Here is a 24,005-nt window from a genome sequence, read left to right on the forward strand (position 1 = left end):
ACCCTGGCCCTCCTAAGAGCAGCAAGTGCTCCTCAATGTTGAGCCATCTCTCCAGCCCCAGTGAGGGCAGTTCTTTCAGCTTTGGTCCACAATTGCTGGCTTTCTTTTTGTTCTCAGACAGGTGTCACTCACTGTGTACCTCTGTCTGGCTTGGACTTTACTGTGTAGACTAGACTGCACTTGAACTCACAGAGATCCTCTTGCATCCGTGTCTTGAGGCTGGGATTAAAGATATGTGCTACCACATTTGGTTTTGTTTTGATTTTTAAAAATTATATACAAAGTATTGAGAACACAGAAGTTAAAAAGACAACAATGAAATAAATGTTATAACATAGTGTTGTTTTGCCAGCAGATGGCTCAGTGTGTAGGGCACGTGTGGTCAAGCCCAGTGACCAAGTTCAAGACTAAAGACCTACAGCTAGGAGTGAGCTCACCCCCTCAAGTCATCCTCTGACCTCCAGGGGACACCAACCCTTCCCTTCCGAAATAAACGAGTATCTATGCAACTAAACAAATATGATTTTAAAAGAAATCACTAACATAAACCAATGCCATTATTTACGGTGCTTGTCAGCCGCCTTAGTGAGTGCTAGGAACTACAATCAGGTTCTTTGCAAAGGTAGCAAGTGCTCTTAACCATAAGCCGTTTCAACTCATTCTTGTACCATACACCGTAGGCACAAGTTCAGTTTCAATGATGTGTTAAATGTTACTTTTTAAAATTTATAGCATTATTGTTAAGATCCTACAGTCATTAGGACACTTTACCTTTTTTTAACGTCTTAATTTTATTTGAGAGTATAGTACAATTACGTCATTTCCTCCTTCCCTTTCCTCCCTCCAGACCCTGCTATATCCCACTCCTAGCTTTCTTTCAAATTCATGGCCTCTGTTGAATACAGTCTTAATATTATCAACATCTTATTGCATGTGTAGCGTGTAGACTTACTCTTCTTTAATCCCCGAGTAAATGCATGTAATTAGTAATAAGGCTTGTTTCACATGCCTTTTCCTTACCTTGTCTTTTCCTGTTTCTAATAGTGAGAAGGTTTACAAAATGGTTTTTCTTATTTCCAAGCTTGACGCTTATTTCCAAGAGTGCTTGAACTAAACTGACAGATTGCCAACAGCCTGATTGCATTTTCTTTGTGCCATATCAAGTCTATCATAGAGTGCTCAGAGGCGATTCATTTTTGAGTCCCATCTCAGCTTCAGAAATCTGTTTCTTCTTGAACTTTGTTTGTTTTCCCTTCTAAAACAGCCCGGAAAATAACATTCCCAAGATCTTCATATGGTACTGTCTGAAAGAGTCATGAATGTACTTCTCGGCTTTGTGAGAGTACACACACAGTTTTATATTAGAAAGTTCAAAGTAAGGTGTGATGTAATGAAAAACAATCACCTAGATGAGTGGGAAGGGGTGTGATGTATTACCCCCTCCCCCGTGAGTCACACCAGCATCTAAACATGGCAGGATGGTACAAAACCAGCCGCCAGCCAGGTCCATCATATCAGTGGTAGAAATGTTTGTGGTTGAGAATTCATATTTTATCTCATTCAAAAAAAATTCACTTTTGTTTTACTCTGACCTGTTTTCGTGGTACTTTTCTCAGGGAAATGTCTGTCTGTGAGAGACATAAACATTCTGATGCATAATCCTATTGCTACATAATCTCTTTGAAAAGGAAGGTACCTGAGAGTAACTGCCATTGCAGCCTTGCTCTGTGTACATGGAGCTTATGACACAGACCCAGATGATAGGCAGGGCCTCAGTTTGTCTACCTGTGTGTTTTACCCTTTTTCTTTTCCTTTAGGAAACCTGAAATACTGCCTTGTGATTCTTAATCAGCCTTTGGACACACACTTTCATCATCTTTGGGAAAAAGGTAATCTTAACATATAATTGTCTTTAAGACTCCGTAACGTGACTGGCATGGACCTGGGAACCTAACTGAAACAGAAAAGGTCCTAGTTTGCATATAATGTAAAAATATGTATTCTTTGACCTAGCCAGAGTATCTCATTTTATTGGGATTTGTTTTTTACAGTAAATTAGATATCAAAAGTTTCATGTCTGACATGAACCAGCTACTCATTTATATAAAAGTAAAACTTTATTTATAGAAAATGAAAATATGTATGTTGTCATGTATTTGTAAGACAATTCTTAGTTTTCTGGCATCTGACCACTGTATGATTCAGGTACCTTTATAAATCAGAAACAAAAGGCAGACCAGGATGTAGTGGATGTAAACATGTTTTTGTTTTGATCCCAAGTGTAGGATGTGAAATAGACTTGTGTGAGGGTGTTTTTTCCACTAAACAGGTGATGTTTGTCCCCTGGAAGAAGAACGACCTCTTGCAGGGCCATGGTCTTTGTCAACTGATAAACCTCCTAATACAGACTCTGAGAGGATATATATATCCATACATATATGTCCAAAACAAAAGCGGGTCTTTTGGTTTTTTTTGTTTGTTTATTTTTGTTTTTGCTTTTGTTTTTGTTTGGTCTTGGCTGTTCATCACTCCACTTTCTTCAAGATGCTCCTAGAGAGAACTGCTCCAATTCTCTGGCTTTGAGTCTCTGGGCTCTAGCTACTGCAGTAACAGTCACCTTTGCTGAATTGCTGGTTTATTCTTTAGCTGGTCTATTGGAATCCTGCCATTTACACCAGGGGAGTCGCTCCGAGGAACTGAATATAAAAAAAAAGGCCTATGTCTTCTGTTTCTATTAACCTCTTTTCTTACCCATCTAGGGTGGGTGGGTTGGAACGGAGGTGTAACCATTAAAGAACTCCAAATAAAGTAGGTTTCAAAAAGTCCAAAACCTACAGCAGGGCTCTGCTGATTTAATAAGGAGCTGAATGTGTATGTAGCCTTCCCTTCCACATTGCTGTTTTTCTAAATGAAGGTAGCATAGTAGAGTTAATATGAGGGGGCCCGGGGAGTGTGGGTGAGAAAGAGTATGGAGTGGAGAGAGTTTCATAGTCTGGAATACCAGCTCGTTGGTAAGGGCTCCCGATGGCCGTCTCTGTCGCTGCAAATTTCTCATGCCCAGCAGCTTTATAACACTTTTGATTATAAAGCCTGTGAGAACAGATCTAAGGTTGGAAGCAGGACTGTTAAACTATGGCTGAAACACGTGGAATTAGTTGCATTGACACATCTTACGATAAGGTATCTATGCCATGCCCAAGGCTCCATTACATAGCTCCTAACTACATTTTAGAGATAAGTCTATTTTAAAAATTTGTTTTTTCTTCTGCTCCTTAAAGATTTAGTTCATAATATTTATGAAATTTACTTTAAATACCCAAGGAAAGGGCTAAGGAATGTTGAAAACTTTTAGATACTTTTAAAAATGAATTTTCCTTTTTAAAAATGTTCATTTTACCTAATGAAGTTTTACCTAATGAAGTCTTGATGAATGTTTTCAAAAGAAGTTCCTGCTTATCTGAGAATTTTATAGATTTAATTTATCTGGCGATTAAAATTAATATTTGGGCAGGTAAATAGAAATCTAAAGTAAGGTTAACACCCAACATTATTTAAACCTCAGACCAGTCACTAAAAAAAAAAGTCAAAGCAAAACAATATGAGACAAGAAGTCTACAGAAGTATCGAGTTTGTTTTGTGGTAGCCATCTACTGCTGGGTGTGGGAATTGTATTTGAGAGTGGTTAACATATGCAGTGAGACTCCATTGGCAAAAGCTTAGTTTTCCTATGTGGGCAGATGCCAGTAGGAGTTAGTGTCATGGTTAGGGATGGGATCTCATGCCTACTTTCCTCTTTCAGTGCTGGGACCTCATCTGGCTTAAACCAATGCAGGCCCTGTGCATGCTTTCTTTTCTTTGTTTGTTTGTTTTCAATGTAAAGAATTAAAATATAGATATATTATTTCTCCCATTTTTTTTTGCTCCCTTCAACCATTCTCAAGACTGATTCCTCTCAAATTCATGGCCATTTTCTCTTTATTGTTACATATTGAATCTAAGTTCACTCTAGTAGACACTGTGCTGTCCTTGGGCCATTGCCACAGCTGTTACCATGGCAATGAGCCCATATATAAGTCCATACTTATAAGGATGCATTACCATGGAAACAGCTGCAGCAATGGCCATTATATTAGATCCTAGTAGCTTGACCTCTCTTCATTCTGAGACTCTCCAAGGGTGTCTAGACACCCAAGCTGCTTCTGTCCCGGTGCATCTTTCTCTCAGGATTTACTGGCAAGGGCCATCAGCGGAGCCTTGGGATATCAGTCAGGGTATATCTCAGAGGAACTTCCCTGGGAGCTGCCACACACCCAGTCCTCCCTCTCTCTCAGTTGGTGCCTTCAGCCATGGGAGGAGGTGGGCTGGTAGCCATGCATCTTCTTAGCTCAGATGTGCACAGCTCGGCACTTCCTGAAGCTTCAGTCCCTGAGTTCCTTACATTAGAACTTGGTGCTACACAGTGTGTGTGCTGAACTATCCCAAGGAGTTAGTTATCTGGTGCCCTTAGTTAGTTACCCTTTTTTGCTGATGCATACCTGCCTCCAGTCATCTGTCACCACATCTGTCGGCTTCTCTGTGTGTGTCATTCCTTGCTTTTGTGTATCTTTGTGTTTCTGACTATCAGTGCAGTGGAAGTAGTGACGTCTTCCAGGTAATGGCATGGTGTCCAGAATCATTACTGCTTTCATTAAGCCACCTATTCCAAATAATATTTCACTCATAATTTAATTGCTACCAAGTCATGGTCTGTACCATAGTTCTGTAATATTATACTAATCCAGTAAAACTTAAACCATGTAAATCGATAGGCCAAGAGCTAATGTCTTAATAAAAAGTATACTTAGCATTATATAAGGAAATTAAAAGCTGATCTCTTTAAAGGAATAAATATATTATTAGGAAAGCTGATTTTTTATTTGCATAATTAGGGGGAAAAGAGGATGTTAGGAAAAAACTTATTCCACAGAGTTGTCCTCTGACCTTCCCATGCGTACCATGACATGTGTCTCCCACATATAATGAGAAAATAAGCAATTAATGGCCACTGGGGGAACAAGTATCAGTTTTCTCCAGATACAAGTTCCCTGATAGATTATATAGTCCCAAGTGGTCAGCCTAAACATAATTACACATATGTAGAAAGTACCAAAGACTCAGCATATAAATATAGTATACTCATGTATATAGAAAATTCTCAAAAATTAAAAAAAATATTTAAAAGGAACGTATATTTTAAAATACTGTGTGTGTTTCAGAGGTTAATATCAAGAAAGTGAAAAGATATCCCACATACAGGAGGAATTACTTGCTAACTTTGTATATGAGGGAGACAGTGTCTTAGTTACTTTTCTGTTGCTATAAAGGCACCATGACCCAGGCAACTTAGAGAGGAAAGAGTTTATTTGGGACTTACAGTTGCAGAATGTAAGTTCATGACCATAATCACAGAGAACATTGCAGTAGGCGGTAGACATGGCACCTGAGCAGCAGTAGATAGTTAGGAGCTCATACCTTGAAACAGGAACCAGAGGCAGAGAGAGACAGAGATCGCTAACTGGCAATGGTGTGGGCTTTTGAGACCTCAGAGCCTACCCCCAGTGATACACCTCCTCCAACCAGGCATACCTAGGAATCCTTCCAAAGCAGTTCTACCAACTGGGGACCACATATTCAAACTATGATCAGACTACCCCAGATGGACATTTGCCTAGAGCCTATGAGGAACTCTTAAAGCTGAGTAATGAAAGAAGGAGGGATCCAGGTTTTAAAAAACAGACAACAAAATCTGAATAGACAATTTCCATGAAAAATATGCAAATGATCAACATATACACACAGATGAAAAGATGCTCACCATCATAGAAGTCTGAATGGCAGTGAGATGCCTGTCACACCCACTAAATTCTGTTGAGAACAAGAGTTGGGAGACTGTGGAGAAGTCACAGTTCAGACACACTGATGACAGGAGTGCCAATAAAGGAATAACTTTTGAAAGCCACTTGAAACTTCCTCTAACTGAGTCATCACTTGTCACACTTCTACTCCCAGATTCAAGCACAAGAGAAATGAAAGTACGTGTTCACATGAATGTCCATAGGCATATTGTTTAATTACACAAAAGAATGAGGCACTAGTATGTAACAACATTGATGAACCTCGAACATAGTGATCTAAGTGAGGGGTTCAGGTACAAAAGCCAACTGTCTTACAATTCAACTGAAATTAAACGCCCCAAGCTGTTGAGTCTACAGCAGTAAGAAGTACATTCATGCATGATTAATACTGTCGGGTGGGGACTCAGAACTTATCGATGTCACTCTCATGGTGATGAAATGTTCTTGAGTTAATGTAATGATAGTTGTGCAGTTTTGTGAATTTACTAAAATCATGGCTTGTATGCCTAAGTGTGTTGTTTTTGTTATATGAATTATATTTCAGAGGGCGTTGCAACAGCAGTAGACATTAAAGCATGCTGCAGTGTTTTTTAGTCATTCTTAACAATGAGATGCCCACTTCCTTATGAGATTTAACATATCAAGGTTTGAAGACCCCATTTCCACTTTTGGAAATATTCATGTAGTAAGTGTCTCAAATCTACCATGTTGTCCTAGAATAGCATTTTGGACACAGCGGATATGGAGTGGAGATCACAAATCCGTATTTCTAACAGATTTGTTTGTTGAGTTATTTAGTCATTAAATAATACTATTCTAGTATACTTTAAGAATGGATACAAGGAATGGGATAACCATTGAGATGTAACAAGAATAATTAATAAAAAATAAAAAAAACTGATGAATATCTGAAGATGGAAATGAAATAAAAAAGAAACATGATCATTAACATTTGCTAACTAAGGATCAGTCAGTGTTTACTTAGTTTTGACACCGAAATTATAATCAACAAAGAAAAAAAGACAAATTTGAGTTAATGAAATTACCTTCACATGAAATGCATCTATAAGGATGGGATAACGATTGAGATGTAATATGAATAAGGTAATAAAATATATTTTAAAAATAAAAAAGAACTAATGGTTTAGATTTTAGGAGGATATCACTTTATTTTATAATTATTATTTTAAGTACAACTCTTAACTAGCTGCTAAGATAATGGTCTTGGTTGGTTTAGATTATAGCTCAACAAAATTCCATGGAACACTAGTTCTTATCTGTCGCTTATACCAGAGAAAATAATATTTGCAATGCTATAGTTGAAATGTTCTCTTTCTTTTTCTGAATAATTTCTTCACCCCATCTGCATATAAAATTTGGTGTTTAAGTGGCAGATTTTATTGACTATCTGATGGTCAAATCTTGGTTCTCTTTAACATATATAGTAACCAATAACTTTCTTGTGAATATGTCTTGGAATACGAGAAACTCTAGTGCTGCATGAAATAAAATACTTGAAACAGAGAAAGCACAGAGCTGATTATTTTTTCATAGCATGATAGATTTAAGAAGCTGGGTAGAAATGGCCATTGTTATTGTTTTTGTGTACTTCTTAATATTTATTGTTTTAATTCTCAGACCAAAGAGTGACTTAGGTTGGCTTTAATTAGAATATCCTTGTTTCCAATACTTTTTACTAAGGGTGAGCTTCCTATGAAGAGTGTGGGAGGCATTCATTATCAGCATTAAGTTCTTAATTAAAGAAGCTGAATTCTGAGAGAATTTATCGTCTTGATTTAAACAAGCAAGCAAAATGTCTCAAGAAAAGGATACATCCTTAGGAGCCTGCCAGTACAGTCCTTAAGCCTCTTGTCCAACATTATGCTGTGAATGAGTGATCATTCAAAGTCACTAAATAAATAAGCTATGCGTTTTACAGATCTGGGATTACACAGGCAGAAAGACAAGATCCTTTCCTTGAAGAGGTTTGCAGTCTGGCTGTCTCTGGAATCTGTTCATAAAGATTTACACAGAACATGAGACTTTACCAGTGAATTGGTGAGGGTGCTTGAAAGGGAGTTTGAGAATCAGGAAAGGAAAGCTCCACCCATGAGCAAATGGGACCCAACACAGCAAATAATCCCCTGTGTGTAAGCAGCGCTGCTTAGTGGTGCCTATGGACTGCTGGAGTCCTAAGAGGGACTTAGGGGATGGAGACCTATGTGGATACACACACAGATCAGGCACCCATCAGAAAACTGCTGCAGGCAGAAATGCCATCTCTGATAATGAGTTGTAAGGAGATCAAAAGTGATGTTTCAAAATAAGAAGAAAACAAACAAACAAAACACCAGTGAGATGTAGGGTTCTTTATTTTATTATGCTATATGGAAGGTAACAGCTATTACGTACCAGAGTTAGGAATCCTGACTGATACTACCCACAGTAGTGCCCTCGCTTGCCTGTTGAATTATAAAAGGCTCTTCACGTTTGGCTTTGGATGGTCTTGTTTGGGGACTTATTTGGAAGACCAGAAAAGCCTATAAGCCACAACAAAACAAAACAAAACAATAAGCCAGACAGATTATAAAAAGAATATTTTATAATAGTGAAGTAAGTAATCCCCTGGGATTAAGAAGCCTATTTTATGAAGAGAGGTAGAAATACAATGAAAAGGTAATAAAATATTTTAAGTCAGAGATTATTAGAAGCAACCCACAACCACAGACTTATCTGCCACATTTGAGCAAAAGAATAGCTCCGAGTCACAACAACCTCAGCAAATTCTGTTTGGAATGACTTCTTAGCCAAACATGCATTTCCTCTCCTTGCATGAGTAATAGAGATGGCCTGTGTGGAAGAGTCTGCTTAGCACCCTGGCTATTGTCTGATGAAAACACTTTGTGTTTGGTGTATACTGCCTTATGCAGTACACTGGTTCATGCAGTGCACGAAACCACAGTCAGGTTTCTGTGAGCATTTTATTATGCTACTGCAAATGGTTTTAGCTGGCTCTTGAGACATTTACTGCATAAAAATGTGACCCTGACTCAGCCAATTTATTTATTTACATGGCAGTACAGGTAGAGGTAGAGGACAACTTGAATGACTCGGTATACTCCTTCTACCATGTGGATTTCTGGGATCACACTTAGACTGTCAGGAGTAGTGGCAAATACCCTCTCCACAGACCCACCTTGCCAGCACAATGTAGCTTTATCAAAATAATTTTTTGTTACATATATTTTGTATGTACATCATTTTGTCCCTCTCTCCTTCCAGAAAAACACAGACACACACACACACACACACACACACACACAGAGAGAGAGAGAGAGAGAGAGAGAGAGAGAGAGAGAGAGAGAGAGAGAGAGAGAGAGAAAGAGAAAGGAGTAAAACTTTAAGGATAGATGTTTCTTTTTGTCTGTTTTTTATTTGGTTTGTTTGTTTGTTGAGACAGGGTTTCCCTATATAGCCATGGCTGTTCTTCAATTCACTCTATAGATCAGGCCAGCCTCGAACTTGCAGAAGTCACCTGCCTCTGCCTCCCTGAATGCTGGATTAAAGGCACGTGCCACGCCTCTTAATATGTGTTTGTGTGTGTGTGTGTGTGTGTGTTTCTAAAAATGAATTTGTTGACAGTGTATAAGTTGATAGATTAGATAGATATATGCCTTATTTACTAAGGAAACTGTCTTAGTCAATATTCTTGCTGTGAAGACTATGACCAAGGAAACTCCTAAGAGAAAGCATTTAATTGAGGGCTTGCTTACAGTTTCAGAGGTGTAGTCCGTTTTCATCATGGTGGGGAACATACTGGCATACATGGTGCTGGTACAGTAGCTAACAGCTACATCCTGATGTACAGGAGGGGGAGGGAGAGAGGAGGAGGGAGGGACACACACACACACATACACACAAACAAACATACACAGAGGGGGAGGGTAGAAAGAGAGGGGGCTGTGTCCTCCTCTATCCCTACCCAAAATGAAACTACTAAGAAGAATCTGAATCCCAGCATCAACTGGGTATCAAGTTTAAGTAAAAACTAGAAACGTAGATGCTTTGTTAGCATTATAGGAAACTAACTTAATGACTTAGTATAGCTCAAGACTTTCGAAGCAGAATTAAAAATTAGGAAATCATAAAATTATGATAAGTTAACTTTAAATGTTTAACCTCATGAATGACATTTGACATTCAAAAGATTACAGATAATTATAAGACCAGATATAACATGACACCAAATAGATACAATTTATAGGATGACCGAAATAAAATGTAGGAAATGTTTTTTGAAAATGGGGGGGGGGGGGCAGGAAACAGTCATTTAAATAAACAGATATAATTGATTAGATAAAAATCAGTAAAGGTCCAATTAAACAGCTGCTGGTTACTGCTAAGATATGAATGCTACTACTGGACCTTTAGGGACATCTTGTCATGCTAGTCACTATGGTGGTTCATAGGCATCACAGCTAAGTAGGACTATTGACTGATTTCTCAATCAGCTTGCATATCACCTTCCTGTACTGTGAAAACTAATCCCAGAGAGGATGTGCTCTGGTCAGCTTTAGCTCAAATATTCTGAGTTCTGTGTCCAAATTTCTTCAGTTTCTTCAGTAATAGGAACTTACCTTTACCATCAGGGAAAGAACCACAGGTAACAGTAATAGTTTATATTGTTTGAGGAGTCTCTCAGACTTCCCTGACCAACATCTTGAGAGGAGGTTTCTCGTGGCTGGCACTGGGGCTGTTAGATAGTCTGTGCCTCTTGTGGGCGGGGTCAGATTATCAACCAGTGCACTGTAGCTCCATTTAGATCTATATTGTGTCAATATAAACATGTACACATGTAAATTTTAGGTAAACACAGAATAATGATTCTGTATGCCTTTTTTGAGCATCTTAATTTTTTTTAATCTCTCTTCCCTTTGTCTCTTTGTATGTTGTCCTTCTGATCCAACTAAATCCTCTTCTTGCTTTTCTACTTTTTTCTTCATATCATTGATAATCAACTATTTCCCTAGCTAGATCCACCCCAGCACCCCCTCCCATGGTTCCTTCCTACTTCCCTTGTTTCAACTATATGTAGCATCATGGATCCTAGAGAAGAACTTTACTAGGCATCTATAGGTCCTAACCATATTATAAGTGCTTATCATTATACCCAGAGACAATTGTAGATTTCACCCATCACCAATGAAGCGTCTTTTTGAAGCAGAAGGACACCATTTCAGAAATCCAGGAATAGGTAAATTTTCAGAAGAAGGGGTAGACATTTTTAAGAGCCAGAGGGCCAAAATCCTTCCATGAAATTATTCTTTCTAGCTAGGACAGGGGAATGGTACTCACAAAATCTCTACTTGGCTACCTAAATGAGACCTGATCAATTCCACCTGCAGTTGCTATCCCAAAGTTGTTAGTATTTCATGGGATGACCCCTCTCACTGGTGGCTGTCGGATACACAGCAGTCATCTGTAGAAGCATACGCAGGCAGGCAGCCCTGGACAGCCTTTATATGGATGTATAGCAATGGTTAAAGAAAAGGAGGCCATCCAACTTGGAGGAAGGGGAGGATGGGCATGGGCAGGATAGAAGGAGAGGGAGGGGAAAACAATAATTATGTTTTAATTACAGATTTGAAAAACCAGAAAAGGTCTTGAGACAGCTTTCACAGAGGATAAGGGTGCTTGCTGCCAAGCCTGATGACCTTAGTTCTGTCCCTGGGAATCACAAGGCTGAAGGAGAGAACCAGTTCCTACAGTTGCCCTCTGACATCCATGTAGGTGCCATGGCGTGATTGCCCCCACTGTATTAGTCAGGGTGTCTCTCTCTCTCTCTCTCTCTCTCTCTCTCTCTCTCTCTCTCTCTCTCACACACACACACACACACACACACACACACACACACACACACACACACATTTGTTGTCCAACTAATCCAAGAATCACTAGCTGAGAACTGTGAGTCCAAGAATCTAGTAGTTACTCGGTGCCTCAGGGCTGGAAGCCTCAGCTGATCTTCTGTATATGCTGGAATCCCGAAGTAGAAGCTCCAGTGCCCATGAAGGAATGGATGTACTGGCAAGGCAAGGGCAAGCTGACAAAGAAGAAAACCTTCCTCTTTCAGTTGTCCTTATATAGTCGTCTAACAGAAGGTGTGGCCCATATTGAATGTGTTCTTCTTGCCTCAAGATCTGGATTGAGGGCATGTTGACTTCCTGCCTCAAGATCTAGAATGACACAAGACATAAGCAGTACTAGTATAAAAATTATGTATAAATAGCTATTAGGTAAGAAGTGTGGGGACCTTTAGGACAATACCTCATTAAGTACAGTACCTGCTGTGCAAGCGTTAGGACATTGAATCCCCAGAGTTCATGTAGAAGCCATGTACAACAGCCACGTCAGCAACCCCAATGCTAAGGAGGCTGGGAGATCCCTGGAGCTTGCTGGCCAGGGTTGCTGAGTCAGAGGCATCCAGGTTCAGTCAGAAACCCTGTCTCAGAACATCAGACAGAGAGAGAGAGAGAGAGAGAGAGAGAGAGAGAGAGTGGTGAAGAGACCAGACATTGCCCTCTATCCTCTACATGCAGAGGCACATATATGCACATGCTACATATCTACCTGAATACATGCAAATACCTCACGTGCACACACACATTCACACAGAGGATACAAATAGGCAGTTTAGAGAATATGTGATTCAAATGAACTCCAAAGATAGTAAAGGATAATAAATTCACCGTAATTGTACAATTGCAAGTTAATGCCACATGAGCTGTTATTTTCTTGTGATTGTACTGATAGGCATGGGAGAATAAGTGACTACTGCTGGCAGCACATGACACAGGCTCATCGGATAGCTGTTGGCAGATGCAAATGAATATACTCTCTTCTTGGACTTCTTTTAACATGAAAACCAATCTTTAATTCTATAGTTCCAGATGCTATGATTTTCTGACTTAATTGAAATATGACTCAATATATGGGAAAAAGAAAAACATGTATCTTCATGTTGCATATAGACACATGTGTACAGATATGGACATTCACTGTAGCTTCTTAATAAAGACAGAATATTGAAAAGCAATGTAAATGCCTACATGTTACTTAATAGTACCATATATAATGGTACTATGGATTATCAGAGGTTGTTTATTAGGAAATAAGATACAAAAGCATTCTGTTTAGTTTATTCACCTTTTCTAAAACAAAAACACTAATACATAATTCTCTATGAATTTATTAGTGTTCTGTGCATGTGAAAATTTATGCATGCATGTAACCAGGGGCAGCATGCATCTTAGCATTTTTTTTGAAAAGGTTTAGTGGAAAGAAATGAACTGTTAGTGAGCATAGAGAGGTGAGAAGGCAAGAAAAAAAGAGAGTGAAAAATGTAGCATATTTAAAAGCATTTGTAATGCGAACAGATTTATAAATGCCTTAATACATTACATAAACTGTACTGAAAACAAGCAGGCATTACTATTCTATTTCTGGCAAAAAGGACTTCTAGCCAAACTCATTAGAAAAGATATAAGTCACTTCATTCTGATCAATGACACATCGACCAGGTAGACACTATTGCAATCCTAAACATATGAACAAAACTCAGGCGCACTCAGTTTCCTAAAACAAACACTAGGAGGCAGTATGCCACAGAAAACACAACACAGTTGAAGTATGTGAGTTCAACTCCCTGCTTTCATCAGTTTAGGTTATATAGACAAAAATTAATAGAAATCAAACCAAACCAAAAAAAAAAAAAAAAAAACCAACAAAACAGTAGTGTTAAATTACACAATGGATGTAATATGAATGAATTAATAAATAAATAATTTTTTAAAAATGACACAATGGACCAAAATGCACCTACAAATGGCTACAGAATATTTTACTCTTCTCAACAGTTTGTGTAAATTCCTCTAAATATGTCACATGTAGGGACACAAAAGACTATCAACAAATTTAGAAAAATTAAAATAAGTCTATGTATTTTAATCTGACCATAATAGAATAAGCCTTTTAATCAGTATCAAAAAGAAGTTCCAGCAGATTTGTTTATTTGTTTAATCTCATGCTTTCTCTGGGTCAAGACTCAGGAGTGTTTCCCTGTGGTAGTCCTGCGTGGTGCCTTTTACAAAGATGTACTCAAGATGTTGTCTACAGCTGCGATCAGTAAAGGGCTACGCTGAGTTGAATTGAGACTACCTATACTCTGGCAGGAGACTCTCCCACAGAGATGCTCATGTCTGCACAGCACTTAGATTGCCTTCCCCTAGAGTCAGTGATTCAAGAGATTTGTGAGAAAGGCTCCCCAATGACCACTTGTCCTAATTCAGGTTTGTCAGCAGGATAATCTAACTCCAGATTAGCAAATGTCAACAAATATTCTTGTTCTTAACCCTGTGATGGAAAAAGGTATTATTTGTGCTGGCCCAGCGTTCCCCTCCTGGACGGGGTGTACTCTCTTACTGTTTGGTAATGACTACTAATTTTGTGAGGAAGAGCTGGTTCTTTATCCCTCCTGCCATTTAATTTTGGTAGAAAATACCAAGCATTGTCATTCAGCTCTGGTTCCTGAGGTGGTAAATTCTTCTAGGTATAGCTGAATGTCATCCCTGGCTACTGTGATGGCCTCAGGGATGGGCATATTACTATTCTTTGTTTTTCTTTGGTTATTTGTCTGTCTGTCTGTCTGCATATCTATCTATCTATCTACCTGTCTATCTATCTATCCCTCTTTTTTAAAGAGTGGCCTGAAACTCACCCTACATTCCATACCAGCCTTGAACTTGCATCAGTCCTCCCACCTCAGCCTGTTATTTTCTGGGATTACTGGTTTAATCGGCATTCCTTGGATTACGGTTTTAAATGGCAAGTATCTAAGTCACCTTTTTTCTACCATTATCTCTGCATAGGAAAGCTGACAGAGACCTTCCAGCCATGGTTCATGCTTGCAATCTTAGGGCCAGAGGCTGTAGCAGAAAGCTGTGAAATTATTAAAGGATATTCGTAAACAAACCTGCCTACTTTGCCTAAGGTATTTCAAAAGGATTCTTCTCTATCCCATTAAAATTTAAAATATAATTTCAGCCTCTTGGTATCCTGTCTTCAGTATGAAACCTTTGCACAGAAATCTCGTCATCCATGAGAGCTGATAGGAGTTTGTTTGTGTCATAACCAGGACTGTTTCTTACACCTTCTTGTCATTTGAAATGAAAATTCTTTTCTCTGTGGTTTCCAAGAACATTTCCCTTACACTTACGGAAAGAAATTATTTCTTGGGTCAACTAGTGAATTTTGATATATAGCTTCTAAAAATCACTACCATTGTGAAATTACTAGGAATTTTAAATTAGTGTTCAGTAAAATGTGTAAGACTTTGGGACTGCCTAGGAGTTCATATAGTTTACCTGCTGAGAAGAAATGTCATTTTGAATGAGAAAAAGTGAAGTCTTAACAGTCACAAAAAGATGAAGTTATGAGCAGTTCATTTTGTACACAGGACATTTTTTACAGCAAGCCTCATGCCGCTAACGAGATTCGCTCGGGAGAATAGGCAATTTAGATGTAAATTTTATTGGCAATATTTATCTGCAGTTTACCAAAATACCAATAACTGTACATTACTGAAAACGTACCTTTTATTTTACCTGCTCTGATTTGTTTTTAGCGTTTTGCTCCTATACATTTATTTTTAAGTTTCTTGTCTTTGTATTCATTTTCTTTGAAATGAATTTAAATGATGCTCTGTTTTAAATACTATAGTCACATGTTCACAGTTAACAAGTAGAATTATGATTAATTTTTCTGTGGAAGAAGATACCCTGACTTGAAAAGTGATGTTCATTCTATGCTGAATAATAAACTATACAGAACTTCTTATTTAGACAAGATCTTCAATTTTCTTGTGGGTTTTAAAAGATTTTATATAATGTTCAAGCACACATGAATCATTTAAAGAATAATTTTGTTTTGGAGAAACTTTTACAAAAATATATTAATCTACAGAAAATGATTCTCTAGGGAAATAAGTTGATCCAGGATACATATTTGTTTACAGATTTATGCTATAATATAGGTAGGACAAATAATTTAAGTTTAATTTTTTTCCTCTGCTACTTATTTAGAATAAATATGTTTAGATTATTCACTTGGTTTTGAAAATTCCTCTTGGTCTGTTTTGCCTCTAATATTATTTAAAGGACCTACTTCTAAGAAGACATATTCAACATAATAATTCGGACATGCAGTTAATGGCATTAGAATGAATTATACATGCTGACTTGTCCAGCTATCTATTTAACATACACATTAGCCATCTTAAATAGTTAAGACATGGACATTCGTATCTGATGACTTCCAGCGGATTTATATGTTGTTCTCCTGGAACCTAAGGCTCACTGGTAACTTTTTTATTCTCTGATAAGGCCTGCATTTATTGGCTAGTGTTGACTTTGCTGCCATCCACGATATTCATGACCGTTGCTCACGGGTCGTAGAGTTACGGCATCATAAATAAGGAGGCACAGAGGAAAGAAGATAGAGTGCATGGTTTATTTTCATGCATTTTTAGTTATCAAGTAAATCACTGCTGCCAGAGGAAAGTGGAATTTAATGGTCATCCTTAACAAGTTTAAAGAAAAAATCTGTGCAGTTTTACTTCCTCTGTGTTGTGTTTTGTGGTTACATCACATTTGGTTGATAATAATGGTGATTCAATAATGATTTTTTTTTTAATCATTGAAGCTTGAATGTTGGGCTTGGGAAAGTTGTTTGTTTAATCCTTCTGAGTTGCTAACAGTTTGACAAGGGTGAGAGACACTGACTGATGCTGCGCAGAGGATGTGTTTGATACTTTAGATGAAGGGATGGAGCTAAATTGACAATAACATCTCCAGTCTGACCCAAACCTTGTATGGCATGTGATATTTGTTCCGTGCAGTGTGTTTATTTGAGTCTCTGTCCAGTTTCATTTTTCATGCATATTTTGAGGATGACAAATGCAAACAGATTGGATTATATAAAGCATGTATTTTATTCAGTACCTCTTTTTATAGTTCTTTAATTTTGTTTTATTTGGGAAATCTCATCTTTCAAGACCCATCAAATATGAGAAATCTCAGAAATCCTGGATAGATGCAGGAGAAGACAATGCCCCTTCAGATGAGGCAGAGTGTGTGTGTTGCTCTGATTTCCAAGCCTTCTCTCTGCTCAGGAGCATCCTCCTCTCACCTGTCATGTGTTTCATGCAGAGTGTCCCTCCTGGCTGATCCTCTGCTGCTCCTTAGGCTTGTTTCTTGGGCACATGGAAAGCCAGTCAGCGTTGACATTATTAAGAGGTCCAGCGATGTCCTCTAACCTGTTCAGGTGAAATAAACCTGTAACTGCTTCATTTTAGGTAATTTATGAGGTCATGCTACTGTAGGCAAGGACCCTTTCCTCCTACTGGGTTGGCTTAATGGGAGAGGAAGTGGCTGATCTTAACAGGAGAGGCAAGGTTATGCCATGGCTGTTTGATATTCATGGTAGGCCTGCCCTTTTCTGAAGAGAAACTGAGGAGTGGATTGGGAGTGGAGGTTGGTCAGAGGAAGAGACTGGGAGCAGAAGGAGGGAGAAACTGTGGCCAGGATGTTAAATAAATAAATAATAAAGTACGACCAAGTTAGATACAGATAAAGCAGCTCTTAATATATTGGATAGAACAAGGTTTTTAAATGCAAGAACATTATTCATCAAGTTCTCAAACCGTATTTTTAAAGAGCTGTAACTGGACATCCTAAATGTTCCTTTATTGGTGTGGTTTAGGAGCAAGGATGACTCCAAACTCCAGTGAACCCACATGCCAAGGAAAGGTCTTGGCTCCATTTAAAAGCATTGCTGAATAAATGTATTTTCTGTGTTTGGAGTTATTTTTTTTAAGATTATTTTTAAAGAAATGAAACTATACCATATTCGCTGGAAATGAAATCTATCCAAAGCAGATATACAGATTTCTCTTATAACTGCAATTTTGGCCTTTGGTAACAAGTTTCTCTATATTACCTGAATAGCTCAAAGGAACAGAAAAGAAAAAGTGCTCATTTAAATTTAATGATAATGATTTACATATGATTCTGCTGATAGCCTTTATCTAAAAACTCAATAACAATAGTTTAAACTCAAGCACAAATAGAAATATATTCCTTTTCAGTAGGTGTAAACTGGTATTCACTGATTAAAGGTTTTGAATTGATTTTAGATACATACGATTACAACTGACTACTAGCCCTTTGACAGCTAGTGTGGCTGACTGTGTTCAGCGTGGTCACGTGCCTGGTGGTCAGCTCTTCCACAGCTCAAGCGGCGAGACAACGGCTTCTCAGTCAGTCCGTTATCCCTGCCAAGGGCCACTCGGAGCATCACTGAAGCAGGCTGATATACTGTGTTACTAATATTTTCAGACATTATTTGAGTAAAGCTTTTGTTCTGAGTTCAGAGGGCTTTAAGTGTTGTAGTAAAGAAATTTAGCCACCACTGTCCTGAGTAGCCTTGTTAGACATAGATAGTATTGGCTACACACTAATCTACACACTAATGACATCCTTGTACTGTCATGGGACCTCTGGTTTATTGGTGGGCAATGGAGAAGATGAAGAGAGGTCATTAAAAGAGCTGTAAGGGCATATCTAGAGACAGCAAGATTAAGTGAAACACCAGGTGATTAGGGTGTGCTTTCTGAAGAGATCACGTTTAAGTTACAGTCTTTACATTGGAGGAATCTAGAAAACAAGGCCTCCCTTGCCATGAGATTCGTGGGAACAAAAGCAGCAGGCAGTGAGTGAGCTTTGCTTACCTGACAAACAAGAGGCTTAAAAGTTGGGGTGCTTTGAATGAGAATGCCCACATAGGCTTATGTTTTTACAGTCCCCAGGTGATGAGAAAAAAAAAAAAAGAAGAAGAAGAAGAAGAAGGTGTATCCTTGGAGGAGGTGTGGCACTGGGTAGGGGTCCGGGGAGCTTTTAGGGTTCAAAAGCCTATGCCAGGCCCAAGTTCTGTGCCTGCTGCCTGCAGATCAGAGTGTAAAGCTGCTTCTCTAGCTTTGTGCTTGCTGCCATGCTTCCCACCGTGATGATAATGAATGAACCAAACCGCAAAAAACAGTAAACAAGCCTCCAGTTAAATGCTTTCTCTGTAAGAGTTACCTTGGTCATGGTGTCTCTTCACAGCGGTAGAACATACCTGAGACAACAGAGGCACATACATGTTTCTTGCTCAAGTCATAGAAAGAAGAAAGCCTCTTTGCACGTGTCGTTTGTGTTTATGAAATCGCTCTAAGCCATTGTATATGCACGCAGTTACTCGCTTTCCCAAATTTGAGCTGGTATAAATTTTAGAGTTCCCTTTAGTGTTTTAGAGTTCACATGGCTGCTTTCATTGATGGAGACTGTGAAAGATGGCATGTCTAAAACTGCAAAGGGAAGCGTTGAGAAGCCTGTGCGTCCACAATTGTGTAGAAGCAGAGATCGCAGAATCTTGTATTGGATGAGGATCATGGCTGTGATGGTGCAGTGTCATGGATGGGTGGCAATTTATCATGTCTTCCTTGTGTCATTTGGCTCTGAGGTTGTTCTGTAGACTGCTTCGTTTAACTCTTAGGCTGAGAAATGGTGTTTTCATGAGTCTGATGTGACAGATGGGGGAACTGAGGTTAAGAGTAGTTAAATGACTGGCTCAGTGTCACACAGCAACATAGGATACCTGGCAGATCTGGGAGTCAGCCCTACTTTATCTTCTCCAAATCACACTGTGAGGCCTTCAGCAAATGATTTCCTTTAGATTTTGAAACTAATTAAATGAGTGTTTATTATAAATATGCCAGAGCTTTATATGCAAAACAGCCTCTAGGCTATATTTATATGTTCTATTAGGAGATATACATGGTGATTGCAGTGATTTACAGAGCTGCTAAGAGAATTGCAAATTGTGGCATCTAAGGAGTTATAGGCACACTGTATCCCAATACTCATCCGAGCATAGCGGGCAAATGTTCAGTATTCCACTACAAAATATAAAGCCATGTATAACTATTTTAGGATGCCAATTCCAGGTTGAATGAATCTTTTTAGCTCCATTTTGGTAGAAGCTGTGCTTGGGATCCAATGTGTTTAGCATTAATGTGTACATCCAAAAAGGAGTGACACAAAGCAAATGTTTCAGATTATCTCAGTATCTCATCCTTTACACTTTATTAAAAAATCCTAAATCCAAACTTTAAAGTGAACTTTAATGCCAGACTGTCATAAACACAGTTGTCTGTACATTTTACATCGGAATGCAATTATAAAAGGTAAAATAGTTTATCTAACATCTAGAGATTTATTAGCAGCTGCTTATGCTGTCAGTTTTCCCTAGTGCATTAATGTACATGGGATGAAATAAAATAAAATGTACATGGGATGTGTCATGTGTGGTTGGGTGCAGCACAGTGCGAACTGTTCATGTGTCTTACTGATCTAACCTTGTCTTGCAAAATCTTAGCGTGTGAGTAATTGTTGCCTGTTTACTAATTCTTTCTGGCTCTAGTTAAAGTTTACAGCCTTACGGGAAGGCAACATTGAACAAAGCAGGTTTCTATCAGTTTGTTGCTTGTGTCTTTTTGCATTTATATGTAAAAATAGCTATAATATGTCAAATTTTTCCTTTTTAGTAAGAATTACTTATAAATGTCACTCTTATGTTTTACAGCATTATTCTTTAAAAAGTATATCTGGGTAAGTCATTAGGTTCATTTAAATGGATGAATGTGCTGAGGGGGTTTCCCTTCTTACCTGTACACATGCGCCATGCGTCTTCAGCTGCTAGGCTAGGATTGCCTTGAATACACTCTTTCCCAGAGGTTTGTTTGCAGGCAAATATGAGATACCATACAGTTTTCACCCATAAAAGAGACATTATTTTTAAAATGCTTTCTAGGCCTTATGTGGTTATGCTTTTTATTAGCATAGCACCCCTCAGCATCTTCCCTTGAAAGATGCTGGAGAGCCTCATCTGGCATGCATGAATTAAGCCAGATGCCCGGCAAAGATGTGCAAACAGATGGGATTTTATGTGCTTTAGATGTTGTGATCAAATGTGTCACCAGTCTTTCTGCGTTTCTGATAGAAACACTGAATCATCTTTGGAGCTTTCTCTTTCCCTTTTTCCCTTTCTTGGTATGTCTTCAACGTAACTGATTGGTTTTTCATTATTTCATTGTTCTGTGCCTTACTGCTGCTGCCTCACTCACGACTGTAAGTCCCATAACCTGTTCTCCCCCATTGTGCTTTTCTTCCTGCTGTGTGCCATCTGTCATACCACGCAATAATTGCGATCAACTTGACACAAACCTAGATACACCTGGAAAGGGGGACTTTCAACTTAGGAATTCCTTCCATTGGCCTGGCCTGTAGACGTGTTTGTGGGATATTTTAACATAATTGCTAATTGGTGTGGGAAGGCCCATCCGAGCGTGACCTGTATCATCCCTAGGCAGGAGGATCTACCCTGTGTAAGACTGACAGCTGGATGTGAGCCATTTGAGCAAGCCAGCAAGCAGCATGCTGTTGACTCTAGGGTCCCGTCTGGGCTTCCTTCCGTGGTGGACTGAAATCCGTAAGCCATGGTGTTGCTTTTGGTTATGGTCTTTATCACACCATAGAGAGGAAAGTGGAATGGACTGCTTGTGGCAGTGTCTCCTGTCTCCTCTCCTGCTTCTACCACATTTAGTTTCTTTTTCCTGATCATCAGTTTCTCATCCAAGCTGCCTGCCACTCTCTCACCTCTTTTTTTCTCTTCTCTTCTTTTCTTTTCTTTTTTTTTTATTTCTTTTTTTTTTTTTTTTTTTTTTTTTTAAAATTTTTTTTCTTGTGCATTTTTTGCTGCTGTCCTGGGTACCCTTCACAAGTGTTCTACCCTTTATGCTCCGGCCACTCTGTGTTTCCTTACACACTTTGCTCAATTTGCAAATCTCTCTTCCTTTGGTGAGTTTGCTGTTTTCTCAGTAGATCCCAGATCATTTTTATAAGTCCTTCTTGATGACGCCAGGCCAGCACTCATCTTTGTTTTCAAGATTTTCGGAAGTGAGAATAGTTGATGTTATGAGGATCTTGCTCTGGTCTCCCCTTCATCCCTCTGTTCTTGTCATCTCCATTGAAAGAATTCAGAGGAGACCCATAGAATATAATGTAAATATAAGGAAGGTGTACTTCAGAGTAAGGTGCAGCATTCCCAAAAGATGACAGGAGACAGTAGACAAAGGCACTACTGCCCTTCTGCAGTTTGTACAGGTTTGATACTTTTCTAAAGTTTCTGCATCAGACAGCTTTCCTTTGCAGGTGATTGACAAGCCCGTTTAGATAGACTCCTACGGGAGGGGACAATATTGCATGAAGTCCCCTGCTAAGTAGTAATCCTATAAGGTTTCAGGGCTTAGGGACCATGGCTTATGCAGCTATCAGGAATGACTTCCCAGGGAGTTTAGGAAGTCACTGTTTCCCCCCAGGGCTAGAGATAGGACTCTAGTCTCATTCCTCTGACCAGTAACTGGGGTCCTGCATTTTCTGTGCTTGGCTTTACACTCTGCTGGTTGTTAAGGAGTAGTCCAGGTCCTTTCAGTCTGCTGATACTTAAAACATGTCCTAAGAGCTGATGCCATAAATTGGGTTCTTAGCTGTGCTTTTCTTGAACTATCTTATGAATTTCTTGTAGATTTTTTGTGAGTGTGTATCTAAAATGGATATATACTTGTGTGCAATGGCATCTTAGAACAGTCTGGATACATAGTATGTTCTTTACATGTACCCAGTGGCTACTACTCTTTTCTTAATAACTTAAATTTGGTGTATATTCAGAATAGTAGACCACCTATCTAGGCTTTATTACAATGCACCCCCACCCCATCTTCTCTTCACAGTATATTTGATTCTATTCTTCTTTAAAATGTTAGGCTTTTCACTTTTTCTAAATGTGAACTACTTGGCTCTTGCTCTTGCTACTGCTTGTGCATTTGTCCAAACACTCGTTGTCTTCATCGTAGTCTTTTTCCTGTCTCTTCTGCAGATGAATGCGTATCAGTGATGTCTAAAGAAGCAGGGCAGAAGAGGGCGCTGAGGGTTGTAAAATCCATTCCAGAAGGTTCTTTAAACTAGCAGAGCTATAAAATAAGAGCAAAGCTTCAGTTCTTCTTTGGCAGGATAATGTGCCATTAGTGCAGGAGGAAAGAGAGGATCTGAGGAATACGAATCAGCTTCGAGGAAAGCCAAACGAAAGAAAACACTAGTGAATTAAGAATAGAGAAAGAGATGCAAAAAATGATTCTCCAGAGCATTTCTGAGTAAGAAGAGGAGTCCTGAGGGAATAGGTTCTAAGTTATGACAAAGAGAGGAAGCGGTATGCTGGAAACCTTACAGGAGAAGAAAAATTCAGGGCTGATGCTCCAGTTTCTAGGCTGAAGGGTGTGGCTAGTTTTGCTAGGAATATTTCAAAAAAATACATTATGACTTTTATTGTTCAGAGATGTTGACGTTAGAGGGTAAAATGAATTAAAAACCTTAAAAGATTGTTACTAGAAGTAACTCTTGGAATACACACACACACAGATAGATAGATAGATAGATAGATAGATAGATAGATAGATAGATAGATAGATAGATAGCCCCAAGCTGCTTCTCTTTGTGATTTGTTGGTCTGTTTTGCATTGCTGTCAGGCCATACTCCACATTTATAGTCCAGTCACTTGACTCTCAGGTGAGCTGAGGAAAGGTGATGAGTGACAAAGCTTCTGAGCATGCAGCCATGACACTTCTGGGGTTGTACTGTTCAGACAGTGGTGGCAGTTCAACTTAGGTTAGTTAACATAAGCGCATACTGAGACTTAGTCTTTATCCCTCCTTGCTGGTGCTTACTGGCATCCCTTGATAGAGATTTCTAGGTCGGCAGCAGAGGTTATGAACTATTTTTTTCTTCACAAAATGTTAGTGAAATTTAGAACATAAAATTTATTAGAAGAAACTATACATTTTATAAATAATATTAAGTAGGAAAAATGCTTTTGTGAATAAAGTAAAGTCAGAGTATTTTAAG

At 38.7% G+C, this 24,005-nt stretch overlaps 1 protein-coding gene across 2 annotated transcripts in view; it reads left to right on the top strand.

Moving 5' to 3' along the window:
* The window catches only part of Tpk1 (thiamin pyrophosphokinase 1), a 316,448-nt gene that overhangs the window by 52,069 nt on the left and 240,374 nt on the right, over positions 1–24,005 (top strand). For both annotated transcript variants that reach the window (XM_051152465.1, XM_051152466.1), the window contains one exon: positions 1,818–1,889. In XM_051152465.1, coding sequence (XP_051008422.1) covers positions 1,818–1,889 — 72 coding nt within the window. The remainder of the gene's footprint in view (positions 1–1,817; positions 1,890–24,005) is intronic.

Source organism: Acomys russatus, chromosome 10 (assembly GCF_903995435.1).
Source record: "Acomys russatus chromosome 10, mAcoRus1.1, whole genome shotgun sequence".
NCBI classification, from domain to species: Eukaryota; Metazoa; Chordata; class Mammalia; order Rodentia; family Muridae; genus Acomys; species Acomys russatus.